The 17,199-nt window shown below is 38.4% G+C and overlaps 1 protein-coding gene across 1 annotated transcript in view; it reads left to right on the top strand.

The window, feature by feature from the left end:
- The window catches only part of DCBLD2 (discoidin, CUB and LCCL domain containing 2), a 44,322-nt gene extending 27,123 nt beyond the window's left edge, over positions 1-17,199 (top strand). Inside the window, exons 7-16 of the mRNA XM_014947142.1 lie at positions 426-559; positions 1,248-1,288; positions 4,017-4,232; positions 5,371-5,495; positions 9,009-9,156; positions 9,559-9,732; positions 10,636-10,729; positions 11,107-11,156; positions 12,792-12,929; positions 14,015-17,199. Coding sequence (XP_014802628.1) covers positions 426-559; positions 1,248-1,288; positions 4,017-4,232; positions 5,371-5,495; positions 9,009-9,156; positions 9,559-9,732; positions 10,636-10,729; positions 11,107-11,156; positions 12,792-12,929; positions 14,015-14,457 — 1,563 coding nt within the window. The 3' untranslated portion in view covers positions 14,458-17,199. The remainder of the gene's footprint in view (positions 1-425; positions 560-1,247; positions 1,289-4,016; positions 4,233-5,370; positions 5,496-9,008; positions 9,157-9,558; positions 9,733-10,635; positions 10,730-11,106; positions 11,157-12,791; positions 12,930-14,014) is intronic.

Here is a 17,199-nt window from a genome sequence, read left to right as displayed (position 1 = left end):
AAAAGGAATAAACATACTTTCAGTGAGATTTCTGTTAATAGGTTTTCTATGTGTTTATGTATTCAACTTCTGTTGTCTTGCATAGTAGATGTATTGTAGCCTGAAAGTCTGGCTGCTTGGCTTTTTCAGACTAATTCACCTTGCTGTTTGTTTGAGCTTTTTTGATTACAAGGGTTACATTCCAAATACATCTGGGCAAGGATGCAGTGAAATGTAGGAGCTTCTTTTTGTGTTTTTATAAATTCTGTAATAAACCAAAGATGAATGGTTTCTTAGTAACAGAGATAACAGTTAAATAAGAACAGTTTCTTAATGTAATAATATTAAAGACTGTAACTTAACACTATAGCCTCTACAATATACAGTGTCTTATTTAGTTTATTTACAATATAGTATTAAATTTTTCTTTTTCTCCCCTTTTCAAGTCATCATCACTTTGTATGGCTGGTGTTCACGCAGGCGTTGTGTCAAATACTCTGGGTGGCCAAATTAATGTTGTAATCAGCAAGGGCATTCCTTACTATGAAGGCTCCCTGGCTAACAATGTCACCTCAAAAGTGTAAGTGTACTTCTGATGTTCTTCTTATCTTTAGCACTTCAGATCTTGGTAGTGTCTCATCGTGGGATTAATTTCAGCTCATGGAGCTACATGTTCCATGGACAGGTTCTCTTCTGTGAGATTTTCACAACGCTCTTTTGCTGCAGTGTGATTGTTTTACCAGGTATTTTTTACCTCTAGATCATAAAGATTAATTTTCCAAATTCTGCAAAGAGATTGTATCTTCCAAAATGCATGGCATGACCATAAATTCCTAACGGTCTGTGGAAAAATAATAATTTAACGGCAACTTTTTAGTTGCAGGGAAAGGAGTGTAACTTGTCATTTTATCTCTGGAGTCCAAGGAATGAAAGCAATCCAAGGAGATAGGTTTTTGTTATTTTGATTAGCTTGATTTAAATGGGAAGCATTTTAATGAAGTCTTCCATTTTGCTGGGCAGCTGTGTGTTTGAAAGCCTTTAACTCAGTATCTCAGGACTAGATTTCAGTTGAAAAGGTTTTTGTACTGCAAGCACTGCAACTTGGTGACAGAAAGTGTTACTGTAATGGTGAAGTGCTTGTTTAGGCATATGTGCATACGTTTTAGTGGCAAGCAGACAGACAAGAAAAATAAATTGAAGACAGTTTGTTTCAATTTTCCTCACTGACTACCATAAAAAAAAAAAAAATCTTCTTTTGTTCTCTGCAGGGGGCCGTTATCTACAAGTCTCTTCACGTTTAAGACAAGCGGTAAGCATTCTCACATGTACTACATGTTGATACTTGGTGAAATAGGTGTGCAAGTATTTAATTTCTTAATTTTTGTTCTTGTTAGACTTTTTTTTTTTACTGCATTCGTCAGTAATGTATACTTTAAAATTATTTTACTATCTTGTTTTGATGATGAGTGATACAGTCATGTATAAAGTAAGCCTCACTTATCCACAGAGTGAGGTTCTTTCAGGTTATGTTCTTCTATTACAGTCTAGTTTAAAGTGATTTGACTCCTGTACTTTAAATGTACTGCTAAAGCAGAATTGGGCATTTATGAAGTGTTCTTTATTTGTTCCAACTGTACATTCTAGGTTTTCTCCAGGTTTACTCCTTGCACTTTCCTTGTTGCCTGCTAAGAAAGTGAGCAGAAATCTCCAAATAATTAATCAACTTTCTGCAGCGCCTTTTGCTGTTTTTTTTTTCTCCTGTATTCTTTCAGTTGAATGCCATATAATAAATTACTTGTTTCTCTTGCTCTGGAAAGCATCTCTTGGGTCTTGCTGTGTAAGTTGTGTTACTTCTTGGTTGCCATATTTTTGTTGCATAAATGTGTACCAGGTTTATATGTGATTGCTATAACAAGTATTCCGCATTCTTAAAGCTTTACTATTTTGCATGTTTTTACTTTCTATCAATTATCTGTTTTTCAAATAAATTAGCTGCAGTTTTCTAAATGGAAGCCAGCTTTTCTCTAAGTCACTTTAAATGCCATCTTTGAGTGGATGTTGGAAGCATTATGAAAGATGGTGGCCTTTCCTTAGTCTCTTTAACTGTTTTAATAACAATATTTAAAAAAACCCAAACCTAAAAAAAGTCTGATGTCTGTTTTCTGTAAGGATAAAGTTAAAAACAGAAACAAAAAAAAAAAGAGAGGGGGTGGGAATAATACACATACTCCTTACATATGTAAAAGCGATGCTGAATGGGGATATAAAGGCAGGAATTTGATGGGCACATGGAAATGTATACAAATAAGCAAAAATTAGAAAATATAATTCACATTATATAAAAATAATTTCTCTCCCAGACCTCTGCAAGGGCTGGAAGAAGAAATTGCATGTCTGGTGACCTTATGCATGGAGAATATTAAACACGGTGATTGAGGGAGGGTTTGTTGGGGGTTTTTGTCTTTCAAAATGTGGTCTGCTAGTGTATATGAAAGTAATTAAATGGCCAGGAAGTATGAAGAGATAGGAGAAAATGCTGATCTAGACTATCGATTTCAGGGACACATATGAGAAATTATTGAATAAGCTAGAGACAAGATGCAGGTCTAAATTAAAATGTATGTAGTTGGGTGGCCTAGGACTTAGCTGAAGGAAAAAGAGGACTGTGTAGTATGCTCAAATGTGGTTTATCAGACTGTGGTGAAGTTACTAGTGTGGTTTTTCCGTAATAGGTGGTTTCATGACATGGTACAAAATATTGGTGTGTTAATGTTAGAGGTGTAGTCAGTGCAGAGGAAGATGAAACTGTTTGTACGGGAAGACCTGGCTGACTTTGAGACTTGAGTAATAAAAATTAATTGAAGAATCACAGAGCAAAAAGTATAAGGTTGTGTATATAGAGACAGACATTTCTGCTTCAAACGGGCAGCATGTTAGATGGAAACAACGGATGAGGGCAAGGATTCGGTTAGTGAAGTGCTGATGTGATCCTGTAGCAGGTGAAGTACGTCCAGTAAAGACAACAAACTGCTAATGCCATCACAGAGGACATTGACAAAGCCTGGTCCAGGGTCCAGCCACACATGGGCTCTGCCCCCTTTGCCTCCCTTGAGGGATGAGCACCCAACCTTGGTGCGGAGGAGGGCTGCAGGGAGAGGGGCAGCTCACAGCAAAGGGGAAGCCTGGCTGGGTGGTTCAGGCTGCTGATGGAAGGCAGAGATTGCTCTCTGCTGATCTGTCCGGGAAATACACCTCTGGAAAGGGAAAGCTGTTGGCACTAGAGAACAAGATTTTAGCAAAGAGAAAATGGATATCAACTAGCCACAAGGAAATTTACCCAGGAATTTAGGAGGTGGTTTTTAGCCATCAGCAGAATGCTGTAAGAAAAGGAAGGGAAGTTGTGGATGCCCCATCCCTGGAAGTGTTCAAGGCCAGGCTGGATGTGGCCTTGAGCAACCTGGTCTAGTGGGAGGTGTCCCTGCCCACGGCAGGGGGGTTGGAACTAGATGATCTTTGAGGTCCCTTCCAACCCTAACCATTCTATGATTCTAAGAAGGGTGACAAAAAAATACAGTTAATTTCAAGAGTGTGTTTGAGGTCAAGGCCGGGATTATGACATGGCTTCCTGCATTCTTTGGTGTATTGTTTGAATTAACATTGTAATACTGAGGTGGGTTTAAAAGCCAAGAAGTTATATAGACACAAAAAAGGAATGAATGATCAAGTAGTCTGTTTCCTATCCCTGCATCAGCCATACATACTATTAAATCATGACAGCTCCCTTCTAGTGCTCCGTGTGGGTGGTGATTGAGAGAATATCCACATTACTCTTGAACAGGCATAAATCATGTAGTACTCAAATCCACAGGGTTGGTTCCAGCATCACTTTTAGAAAGTAGCAGACTGTGTTTTGTTGGTAGTGTTGTAAATTTAGATGGCAGTATAATATTTGTGTGTAAAGGCTTAAACTCCAAGCAGGTAAAATAATTGTGTAACTTGAATTTTCCTTTTGAATCCTCAACTTTTCTGTTGCTTAGGTTGCTATGGGACACTGGGGATGGAATCTGGGGTAATCCCTGATTCCCAGATCACAGCATCATCTGTTCTTGAGTGGTCGGACCAAACAGGACAGGTGAACATTTGGAAACCTGAAAATGCCAGACTAAAAAGGGTTGGTCCTCCTTGGGCTGCATTTATCAGCGATGAACATCAGTGGTTGCAGATTGACTTGAATAAAGAAAAGAGAATAACAGGTAAGTGAATCTAATGTGGCTTTTAAGTGACATGCAGAAAGTTCGGTAACTGACATCCTTTTTTCCAGCACTTGGTCTTAGATATCTAACGTCCAGCTAACATTTAATTACCGTTACAGCAAAGCTGGTTCCATGTCCTAGCTAATGCACTGAGGAGCCTGGAGTTAGTTCAACAGGTGGAGTTTCATGGTAGAAACCACCTCTTCCATCAGAATTTGTTGAAGTGTTTTTCTGTGGGTTTATTGGGTTATCGGTGCTTGCTTTTTCCAGCTGTTTGTCTCCTTGGAGGTGCAAATCCATATCCAGTCAGCTCAGTCCACTGGTACCTCAGGTGCAGGTGTCCTGACTTAGTTTCTGGGTTTTCCCTGCTGCCTGTCACATGTGCAGTGAATTCAATAGTGGAGACAGGAACAGTTGGAGTGCAAAGTGAGATAAGGAGCAGACTAAACCAGTCATTGGCGTGTTTGCAATCTGACTTAAATCAAAAATAAAGTGGCTTTAGGTAGAGTGCTTCATAGAGTCCCAGGCTTTAAGACTATCTTGAAAGGTTTTCCTTTGATGAGTTTGGGTTTGTCTCTCTCTCTCAAATGCACAAGTTGGTCTCTGTAAGCTCAGCTGCACAGGCTGCCATCAGCAGCTTGGCTTCCTGTCGTTAAGCAACTCGGATTTACCAGCAGCCTTTGTTATTACCTCCCTGGGGACTCTTTGGAGTTGACATTACTCCTCTAATTCCTGTGCTAATAAGCTTTTACAAAACAGCTTTCCTATGTGAGTCTTTCCAGGGTGCTTTTCAGTTGGCAGTACAAAAGCAGGGAAGCTGCTTTTTTGGTGCTGCCTTGGCAGCTGGAGACAAGAGCAGGCCATGGTCAAATGAAGAGGCCCTTTCCATCAAGAAATGGGGGGAAAGTGCTTAGCAAGGTTATATCTAGTGAGAATTAAAATATAAAAGTAAGTGAAATTATTATTAAGTTCCAGTCACTGAAGAAGTGTCCAACCCTGGCACCTTGGATAAACTTTTTGAAATGTAACTGGACCAGTGGAGATTCCAACTAAATATTTCTGGATTCAAAAGCTGATCTAATAATTTTTACAATCTGGTACCAGTTTTTTGTCTAACTGGGCACCTTCATTTTCACAGGTATCATAACTACTGGATCAACCTTAGCAGAGTACTACTATTACGTCTCAGCCTACAGAATTTTATACAGTGATGATGCACAGAAATGGACAGTGTACAGAGAACCTGGCATGGATAAAGATAAGGTAAAAATACCACACGCTTTCTAGGTATGTTCTATGGAGATTTCACAATTGTAAATACAACCAATTGTGGTACGGTGAGGAAGCATTAAATAATTTTCCTTTTCAGTGTAATTTTGGATCATAAAGAGCATTTATGCCAAAAAAGAATAGGAAAATACGTAAGGATATGAACAGTTCTGAAATTCAGAGATGTCTTTATTACTAATTGGGGATGGGAATATTCTCTACAAGAAACTTGCATTGCCAGTGGTAGGCTGTCTGGTACTGTGTCCCTTTAAGAATAGTCAGATTTCTTTCGAAATAGGCTGTATGTTTCAAAATTAAGGTTTACTTTCTTATCCTTTTGTGGTTACATAGTAAATGTTAAGGATTGTATTATTTTCCATCTTTTATAATGTTTTTGCTAAATTTACTTTTTGACAAAATACTGGTATGTTTCTTTCTTGTATAATAAAACAGCCCTTGCAGAGGGGCTTAAAGAATGAAATCATTTCATTCTTAAAAGGTGAAATGGTATGTTCACATTGCAAATGCTTTGCCACATAGAAAAGCTACCTAATATCAGTGGCAAGATAGTATTATTTACCCTGTGTTTACAGTTTTGCAGTATTTAATAGACAGTAAAAATAAGAATTAATGTTCTACCTGGTTTTCCCAGCGGTTCAGTTCAGATCAGATTTTATTAAATGAGAGGTTTCTTGGTAACCTGGCTGGAACTAGAATTTCCTTCTTAAAATTTGTTGATGTAATTTACCTTACTTCCATAGGCCTGTGATATTACATACATGTAATAGTAACTTGTAACCTAGTAACTTTTTAGAAACGAGTCTTAAGAATGGTAACTGTTCAGCTGTACTGGGTTTTCTTCTGTTTACTATGGGTTAAGGATGTTTCAAGGTCAGATGTAGCATCCTACCTTGATGAAGTATCTTGCTTGTTAGATGAAGAGGCTTTTGAACACTGAACATAATCACAGTAGGACACTTTCCTGAGAGGAGGAGGCTTTACTGTCGGGGCTGGTCCATCTCCTTGAACCTACACGTGAACTAACAGACCGTTAGTATGAAGCTTTCAAGGAAAAAAATAATAAATTCAGCATCTTTTGCTAGTTTTTGAGTGCCCTCTCCTGGTCATAAAATAAAATCTCAACTAGTGAGCCACCTAAGATTTAGGCTTCATGTTTAGTTTGATTACTTTCTTAGAAAACTTTTGCAGCTGTGGCCTTTTAATTTGAGCATATTGATTTTCTTGCAAGTTCATGAATTGAAGCAAATTGTGGAGCTTGCAATTACAGGCAACAGATCTGGTTGGGAGTTTTTTGCACTCTTTGTATCATTAGGTGCAATGCACAAAGAACCACATATATTCAGGAAGTGCCAGCTGTACTTAAATGACAGAAGTAACAGTTCACTGTGATCGATCTCTTACACTTAAAAATAGCAGATTTTTCCTCTGACATCATCTCAGCTCTGCTTTTGGATGCAGATGGGTGCGGGCTTCTCCCTTTGAGCCTTATATAATTGCACACCAGACAAACCAGGAGGTGTTATTCCGTCTTCTTTTGAAAAATGTTTGACATTGCTAATGTTGTTCAGGAGAGTAGGAGCTTTTCCATGGCTTTCCTGTTGTCCTCTTTGCAAATAGCTTCTGGAGATCTGTCAGATCTGTCAGGAAAAGCCTTTCTTAAAACTTTGATCTATGAAAAACAGGAATAAAATGCTTGAATTGGGGAAAAAAGACAAATCAAAGTTGCAGTTTTCTTTGACAGCACAGAGGCAAACAGAGACAGTTTGATAATAAATGGAATATGAAAGTTCTCATCAAAATAACTTGCACTGTATTAATCTGAAGCTTTTTTTTTGAGTGAAAAATTAAACTAAAAAAAATAATGAGCTACAGATAAAGTTAAGTTACTATTCTAACACTTGACATCAAAACCTTCACAAATAAAAGCCTGGAGTAAAGAATACTGAGTTAACCTACCAGTGATTTATTTTCCATGCCTAACAAAATTATGGCTCTATTTGATCAGTCACTGCTTTCAAACATGAAGACAATTAATGCCTATGTAAGGACAACCCAAAATTCTTATGTGTAAGGAATAGTAAATGGGGCTTGTGTGTCCTTTGAGAGTGGGGACACATTATATATGTCAGGGAGACCAGATGTGAGTTTGGGGTTTTGGGGGCTTTTGAATGGATAGTTTCCTGGTATCAGTCCTGGAATAATCCCGTCGGGCTATTCTAGTCATTTTGCTACAAAAACTTAAACACAGGAGTGCAACAGAAAAATCTCTGTCTTGTGTATCAAGGTTGAAACACTAGCAATCTGCATTGATCAGAAGTGTGCTAAAAACTCTTGACTGCTCCATTTTATCCGGACTCATGAGCTGTGACTCCATACAGCGCTTGTCTGTAAGAGTGGCAAGGTGTGAGCAGGAGTGTTACGAGTGAGCAGAAAACTCGCTATAATACTTATTTTTCAGGCAGGTGCCATAATGCTGTTCTGCATGATGTCCGGCAGGATTTGCAATACCTGTATCACTGCTTTAAAAGCAATCGTGTTACTCATTTACCTGGCATGATACCAAACCAGCCCTTTTAAAGATGAGGAGGGGATGGTTTGCTGGCTTGGAGCACTGGGCCTAGTTTCTATATTGTTTGAAGCAGCTCAGTGCAAAACCTGTGGTTGGCAGTGAATCTGTCAGTGTGCTTACACTGTGTTACACAGCAACTATCTGCTTACAGGCTTCAAATGTCAAACAGGCAAACCCGGTCTCTGCTGTGAAATGTTGATGAGTTCTTGGTGTGAGGCCCAGCAAGTGAAGGATCAGCTTTAGCTCATCCTTTATGGAAAGTCCGTGCCCTTCTCTTCCAGAACCACAGGGCCCCCTCCACATGGGACACTGAAGAGAGGGCTCATGTTCTGAACATTTTGGTTGTGGTTCAGCCCTTGCAGACACAACCACCAGAGGACGGTGTGATTACACACTTGGCTGTGTCTCTCAATGCTTTCTAATAAATGCCGTACCCCGTCACAGGACAGATGATGCTCAAACTATTAGGCTGGGCAAAGGCACCGCGTCATTTTTGCTTTCGCATTGTCACAACTGGTTGCTATTTGAAGAGTATATATTTGAAGAGTAAGTGGAAAATACCAAAAAAGACTGTTAGAATTCTGCAGCACCGTGAACATGTGAGATGTCTTCACCAGCAGGCATTGCCTGGGCAGCAGCAGCAGAGAACTACATGGTAGCTTTACTCTGAATTAAGTAGTTGTGTGCATACATGTACACACTCCCCCCCCCCCCCCTTTACTTCATTTAGCTATACATTTAATAGGCTTGAGTGAGTGGAGATGTGCAGGCAGCAGCAGCATTCTGGGGTGAATTTTCAGGATTCTGCACCGCTTATTTTTCCTAAATAAAACATCGGCTTGGTTGTAGTTATTTAGTTGCTATTGCATTTGTATAACATGTCTGTATCTTCTTTTTTTTTTTTTTGTCTTTTCTAGATATTTCAAGGGAACACTGAATTGTACCAGGAAGTTCGCAATAATTTCATTCCACCTATTGTTGCACGCTTTTTTAGGATTAACCCCTTAAAATGGCACCAGAAAATTGCAATGAAAGTAGAATTGCTAGGATGTCAGTTTAGTATAGGTAAGGCAACTGAAAATCTTTCAACTGTGCAAGACAAGCAATGAAATAATTTGGCAAAGATTACACTGGAGGTATATTGTCAGTTAAAAAAAAAAAAGAACTTCTTAGTTACATAATCCTTCTGTAACTGATACATCTAAATACATCTGAATTTATTCCAGAGTTATTACACTTAACTTGGAAAATGCCCAATTTAGATGTAAAAAAGGTAATTTAGAAAGTAAGTGTTTCTAAAGACACCAGTGACGTGCTTGCCATGTTATTCATTCATGGGGGTTTTTCCATCATTATATAACATAAACAAAAGCTTTAGAGCAAACTGTTCTGTCTGTCTTCTGAAAAAGAAACGTGGAAAAGTAGCACTTCAAAAAAACTTTTTTTATAAATTCTTTTCTTCTAAAGGGCGTGCTCCTAAAATCACCATGCCACCACCACCGCCTCAGAACAAGAACGACGACAAGAATGATGACTTCAGTGATGACTTCATTCATTCAGTGAAGACTTCGTTGCAGACAGATAAAACAACTTTCACACCTGAAATAAAAAACACCACAGTGACTCCAAGTGTAACCAAAGGTACTCACCATTAAGCAGTAGAAGGGGTTGGGAACTTCTTATAGTACTTTGGTGTACATTAAGTGTGCTTTCTGAATTTAAATTTTCTCAACACAATATAATATTGCAAATGATCAATCTTTTCTTTTTAATATTTAACAGTTATTAAATATACATATGATAAAAAACATACAGTTGCACATTGCATGCAGAAACAATCCCAATCCTCCAAGTCATATATATGTTAAGTTATATATATATGTTAAGTTCTGTCTTTCAAAATTCTTGTTCAGCTTAATTATTGAACAAACTTTGTCAGAAGAAGTTGCAACTTGGACTTCCCCCCGTTATTTAATTTGGTAATTTCTGAGGACAAAACACTTTGAACATAGCTAATCTTTTATGGAGCAGTCATGTTGAGATGACATTCCAAAAACATCATCTGGCACATGATGATCATCATTTTGTTTATCAAATAAAATTGTCATGGATGGAAGGGGACAGCATGGTCTTATGTCACTGGCAGACCCAGTGTTAGGCTGATAGTGATTAACTGTTACAGTCCTGTGGTATTAAGTTCTTATAGGAGGTTCAAACTTAAGTGTCTGCATATAACTGGGCTCTTCTGTTTTCCTTGTCAATAGTAAAATACATTGTTCTAACAGAAAAATCTTACATTGAAACAAATCTGTTGATTTTGATGAAACACCTTGTAAAAACAGCAGCTGTGCATATGTTTAGAAGAGCTAGATGCTAATTGACATTTCCACTATGGGAGCATCCAGCCGGGTGGCGTTGCTGGGGGATCTGGTGTGATAGACGCTATACGTAAAATCTGTGTGTTTTACCCAAGTCATTTTCAAATGAAAAATTGATATATGAAAAGCTCTTCTGTCTGACACCACTTAATTTAATGGCTTTCAGATGTGGCATTGGCAGCAGTTCTGGTTCCAGTTCTGGTGATGGTCTTCACTACTCTGATTCTCATCTTAGTTTGTGCGTGGCATTGGAGAAACCGGTAAATGAATAGATTAATGCAAGTCCTGTAAGTGAATGTTAGCCTGGTGTGTGGGAATGAGATGCTGCATGTGACACTATGGGAACCACACAGTCCGTGCTTGGGGAAGGATTTTTTTCTCTCAGTTGTATTCTCTGTGAGAAAATGTTCACTTGAATAGAGAAAACGGCTTTTTGTAACTGTTGTCATTAGAAGTGCTTTTACTGAAAACTGATTTCTCCAGTAGCAGCAGACTGGTGATGGCAAGCCAGGTTACTGGTGCTTCTACTTTAAATTTGAGGACCAGTTACAGCCAAGGTGATAGTTGCTGAGCTTTAATTAATGCATCGTCCGGTAAGCAGACTAGCTAAAATACCCCCTTTTTCTTTCTTCCACAGCAAGAAAAAAAGTGAGGGCACTTATGATCTGCCTTACTGGGATCGTGCAGGTAACAAAATGGTTTTATGAAAATCCTTTACTTGGCATGTTTGGTTTGATGCATATACTTCAGATTGCAGTCACACAGACAATCCCCACTAGCAGAAGCTTCTCTAGTGCTAACTGATACAGGCATAGTGAATGCTTCATTCTCTGAATTTGTTTACTAAAAAAAAACCCTGAAGCTGTAAACTGTTACAGGAGACATTTCTATTTCTGAAAACAAAGTTCAGAACCTCTTACTTATACAATATGAGGGGAAAAATAATTTATTAGGAATGTTTCGTAATACATTTCATAATCGTGTATCCTGGGAAAACATCTTTTGTCTTAGTGCATAAAGTCTGTCAAATTTTGCCCTTCCTCATTGCCCTAGTAAGCACATGGGATTGTTTGCATCCCCTTTCAGGCATATTTTCCTTCCTACTGTCTTGTGCCCCATTAACGTGGGATCAGGCAATTCCTTCAAGGAGCAGTTAGCAAGTATCCTGAAAACACTTGTGCTACAGTGTAAAGGGCTGCAGCAGCAGCTGGGTTTGTGCTGTCTGTATGACCATGCTTCACTTCTCTGGCCTCATGTTGAAAATTTCCACATATCTGTTTGCTCACATGTATGTCTTATCCTTATTTTTATTTATTATGTGTCTGTTTCTCATAGGTCATAGCACCGTGGTCTTAAAATATTAGACTCAAAAATATCCTGTATGTAAATGTCAATGATGTTCATGCCAGATGTTTTTCCAGTTTGCTTAAATTTATATGTCCAGTATGCAGGTCTGGTTTAAAAGAAAAATGGCAAAATGCAATATGAAAATAATGTTACTGCACTTCTCTGAGGAACCTGTGTCTGTCCCTTCCCACAAGCTACCTCAAATTTTGTTAAACAGCTTTCTGTGGTTTGGAATCTCCAGTTTCCTGGGCTTCACCTACAGGATGGTTTCATACAGCTAGAATGAAATACTTTAATGGCAGCAAAATAGAATTGCTCTGGCTACTGGGGGAAGGGATGGGAACCCAACAAAACCAACCCTCCCTACCTTCTCTCAAGAAAATGTTCATGACCACAGTTACCCCTTTTCATTTCCACTGAAGTTAAAATCCTCTTTATTCATTTTTTTTGCAAATACTCACTGATAACCTTTTTCAACAATGTGAGTTTGAAACATGACAATAACAGCCTGAAACCACACTAATTAAATGTATTCTTTCTACACTGAGTTATATCTGAGACTGTCTAAAATTTTGTGTAAATACTTGATTTACAAATGGGAATTACGGTTGCCTTTTTTCCTATTTTCTGTGTTGTATTTTAGGAGTTTATTCATGTGATAAGTAGCCCCACCACTGCTTCAAAGGAACATTTAGGGTTAGATTTGCTAGACTGCACCAGTTCTGCAGGTGCTTGAAGGGGGAGCATTCAGGCAAGTTGACTGGGAGGCAGTTACATTGTCACCTCTGAATCTTCAGTCTGCCAGAAAATGTTAAAATATCTTGCAACCTTAGGGTCATGCAAATAGTGATAATTGAGTGGTTTACCTACTACTACAAAATACAAGATATGGTGTAAAAATATTTTAGTAGCTTAAAACATAGTATATATGCAGTCTTGGGTGTGGTTTTTTTTTTTATTTAAATCCACATGAAGGATGGTGGAAAGGAATGAAGCAGTTTCTCCCGACCAAATCAGCAGAACATGAAGAAACTCCTGTACGCTACAGCAGCAGTGAAATTAGTCACCTAAGACCAAGAGAAGTCCCAACAATGCTGCAAACAGAGTCTGCAGGTACATTTTACTGTTTTTTTTTTTGTGGGCCATGTAATACATAGATAAATATATATATATCTGATATGCCAAAAAATGTCAGGAATTTGGCTACATTTAATTATTTCCTGTTTGTTTTGGGTAACAGGAGAAATATGACTACTTCTGGTTGGTAAGGGCATTTCTTAAAACACAGGCTTTTACAAATCTGTTTTCAGAGTATCATAAAAGTATGTATTGAGTGACCTGATGTTCTGTGGACAGACGCTTTCCCAAGTTAATGCAGTAACTGAAAGTTTCTTTACTTGGACTTGTTCTTAAACCACGTAAAGGGTTGAAGGATTTTTTTTGGTTATGTTTTCATGCACTGGAAATAATTTCACCCCACTATCTTTATGCACTTTTATTTAATCCATACTGTCATTGTAGGGAACCATTCTTTTGATCTAGAAAAGGAGGAGTTACTGCTATGGGCAGTAACATATGCCCTTTCCTTGGTAAACCAGTCATTAGAGGAAGATGACCGACTACGCCTTCCGTTCTGTGCTTACGTGCTGATGGCAGAAATATGCAGGCGTACAGGAACTAGGGCTTCACAGCAGGCAGAATTACTTTCCTTTTTTTGGCTGCTTGTCTGCTTTTACCCAGCTAGCCAGGTTTCTCACTTCCAGTTTTTGTAACTCAGATTATCTGTTGAATTAAAACATCTCAGCTGACCACGTGCAGGCTTCCTCCCTCAGAAGATAAACCCTCCGCCCCCAAGGACTGCTTTCACTTAGTTTTGATGTTGCAGGAAAGAATGTTTCAAAAAACTTTATTTTGAGGCAGATTTAGAGCATGGGAAACTGCAGCTCACAAGAGAAGAAACAATAAACCTGAGAAATGGGGATGTTGTGGCTGTCCTGATGGCTTTAACAATTGGGTGGAAATGACTTTTTTCCAAAGCAATTGGTACTGGCAGACAGAGACAGACTGCTGGTTTGATCTAAGATAATCACTTCTGTGACACTATTGACAGGTTGTATTTAATGTGATGCCACTGTAAAAAAAAAAAAGAAAATCCATTAAGTGTGGTTTTGTTTTGTTTTGTTGGGCTTTCAACACAGAGTACGCTCAGCCGCTGGTAGGGGGAATTGTGGGCACGCTTCACCAGAGGTCAACCTTTAAACCCGAGGAAGGGAAAGAAGCAAGTTACGCCGATTTGGACCCTTACAATTCACCCATACAAGAAGTTTACCATGCTTATGCTGAACCACTACCTATAACTGGACCAGAGTATGCTACTCCAATAATCATGGACATGTCCAGCCACCCCAGCACACCTCTTGGCGTTCCTTCCATTTCCACCTTCAAATCTGCAGGGAATCAAGTTCCTCCGCTGGTTGGAACTTACAATAAACTCTTATCCAGGACAGACAGTACATCATCAGCACAGGCGCTGTACGATACGCCAAAGGGGCAGCTGGGGCCAGGTGCCACCGACGAATTGGTGTACCAGGTCCCACAGAGCGTGGCCCATTCCACTGGGAGTAAGGATGAACTAAGTTAGCTCACGAGGAAGGTAGAATGATGGCTTGTTTTTAAAAGCCAGGTCCATAAAGCTGACAATTTCATTTTTTAATTGCATTGTTTTGATATTGTTAGTCTTAAATATTACAACGTTCAACCAAAAGGTCTGGGAAACCAGTAATTCTGCCTTTCTTTAAGCTGTACATATAACTGCAGCTTGTCTCCTGCAAAACCGTGGACGTTTTTATTACTACTGTACAATTGTCTGTCAGACATGAGAGAAGAACTCTTCAAGATTAGCTTCAGTAATTCATAGATGTGAATGATAAATTGGGAGAAATAGTTTAAAGTACGAAAGCCAATAATTTCTTGCTAATGGTACTATTTCTGGGGGGGAAAAAACCCTCAAAACCCAAAGCTCCTAACTTTCTAAGATCTATATGTAAGCACTATAGCTTCTAAAATTAATTTTACCCTATACAATGCCTGTACAACTTTGGACTTTAAAAACTACTGTGAGGACTGATGGCAAAAATCCCATTAACTTCATGGCACAAACCAATTTTGATTAGCAAAATCAGCTAAATTGGATTATTTTGGCTTTTGTTCACAGGCTTAGGAGTCATCAGCTATGTGTTCCTCAGAAAGTTCCCACCATTTTTATTAGTCTTCCAAAACTAGAATCTGTTGTCTGTACAATCTTATTTTTTGCCTCATCTCCTTAAGCCACTCAGTCTTGTTCCTCCCTGGGGGTCCAGGAGGCACAGATTGTCATACAAGCAAACTGCGTGGCAACTGCTTTTGTCTTACTAAATGAAGGCTACTCTGAATAGCCTCTGCCTCAAATTCAGACTCCCCTGATGGTCAACGTGCAAGAAGCATCCAGGTGTTTGAGGTGACTGAATTCAGAAAGGTTCACCCTGTCCTCCTGTCCTGTCTCTGCCCCTGTCCCCTGGAGTATCTATTGTTGTGTGTTAAGATGTGAGCATATACAAAGAGAGATATGTATATACTTTTGTGAGTGCTTAAGGAAGCACACAAATATTCTAATGGTGCACAGTTTGTGTTATACACGCATTAGCACATATGGTACGTTTTAGCACAACTGAAAGACTTTAGCCTTAGGGCTTTTCTTATGATTGTTCTTATTAGAAGTGTAAATGATTCCAAAAAATCTTTGCAAGAAAACCAGTACTGTTCCAAAGAATCTCCATTTCAGAAAGGTTTAATGGAATTTGTATCCTTTGAATGTTCCGGTGTTCTCTACTATGAAAACTTTGCAGTCAGTCTTCTATTTGGGATAACGTAGACTAGTTTTAGCTAGATAATCATGAAATGAAAACAATCTGGGTGTTGTATTTGCCATTTTTTATCTTGTTAGAAACAAAGCACAGCTCTTTAACCTAAATATTAGAAAAAAACCCACAATAAAAATGCTTTATTTTTATTGCAACAGCACTGTTGGGAGGATGCTAAATTAATTAATGCATGTGAACTGCCCCCCACCCACATATTAGCCCAGTTTTATGGACTTCAGTGGTTACTCTTTTTTTCTGTGATGTGAGTCAAGTCAGCCTCCTTTATTGCCCAGGATCCTTAAACTAGGTGGAAAACATCCAAATCAAAACTAAAATAATGTTCAAGAGGGCTGCCACCATGTCAGTATGGTATGGTATCCTAACTTACCACTTCAACACTTGTTTGCATGGGGGCTATATGTAAACTCAGTAATCCAAAATTACTTATGGCCTGTTCAACGTCTAGAATATATTATTAGATACTTTGTGATACCTTAAAGCCCAGTTCTACAATTTTTTGATTATTCATTCTCATTCATCGAGAATTTTTTTTTTAATTTTTTTTTTTAGCTGGGTGTCTAACCCTAATTGTGAATGTAAGTAAGGAAGGTCCATGTAAGACTTACTCATGAAAAAGAAATTCCTGCCTCTAGTTGTACTTTGGATGTTACTGCAACTTTTTCTGCTTGATGAAGCTTGCCTGCAATTTTGTAGTTTTGCTTAAACAGGTAAGTAAGTGTTGGAACCCAGCAGCAGCAACTATGAGATTATTTCAATCTGATTTTAACTGAAGGGGTTGGGAGGTTACATCCTTATTCCAGCAAAGTTAAGAAACCTCTGCATTCTCAAACTGAACCAGTTCAGGCTTAGAAAAATTAATCTACCATAAAAATAAATGGATGTCTTCAAGTCAGTAAAATTAACACTCTTGGATATAATTTTTACTGTTGGCTAGGTATGGTGGAACTGTGGATATACTGTAGGCTAAGATGGTGTAAGAATTTTAAGCTTATTTTTTAAGCTGCGACTGGAATGGGTGTTTTTAAGAATTTTAGTCCCTTTTCTGAAAGAAATTGGTCCCAAGCTGTGCTCCCTGCTTTCAACTTTGAACATGTTACCTGCTAGGGCTAAGAAGAAAAGTTTGAATATGTAACGGTTGGGTTTAAAATGTACACTTCAAACTGTTAAACACTGATTCCCAAATGTGAGTTGCATGACACACTTAAGATTAGAATTCTCCTGTGTACAATACAAGCAGAGGTACATTTAATGGCGCTCTCTTACATGTGAAGACATACGGATATAAAATTGTATTTCAATCTTGTTTGGCTTGAGTTATTCTCCCAGAATGTATGTTCTTACCTCAGCATGTATTGTAGTTGCTCAGTATTTGTATATGTTGCTAGAACTTAGACTGTATAAATAGTGAGGATTTTTTATATGTATGTTAAAAAGTATTTTAAATAAATTGTACATACGTATTA

The sequence above is a fragment of the Calidris pugnax genome, unplaced genomic scaffold (genome assembly GCF_001431845.1).
Source record: "Calidris pugnax isolate Ruff unplaced genomic scaffold, ASM143184v1 scaffold95, whole genome shotgun sequence".
NCBI classification, from domain to species: domain Eukaryota; kingdom Metazoa; phylum Chordata; class Aves; order Charadriiformes; family Scolopacidae; genus Calidris; species Calidris pugnax.
The sequence above is the reverse complement of the archived record's forward strand: the minus strand, read 5'-3'. Positions and strand labels throughout refer to the sequence as shown.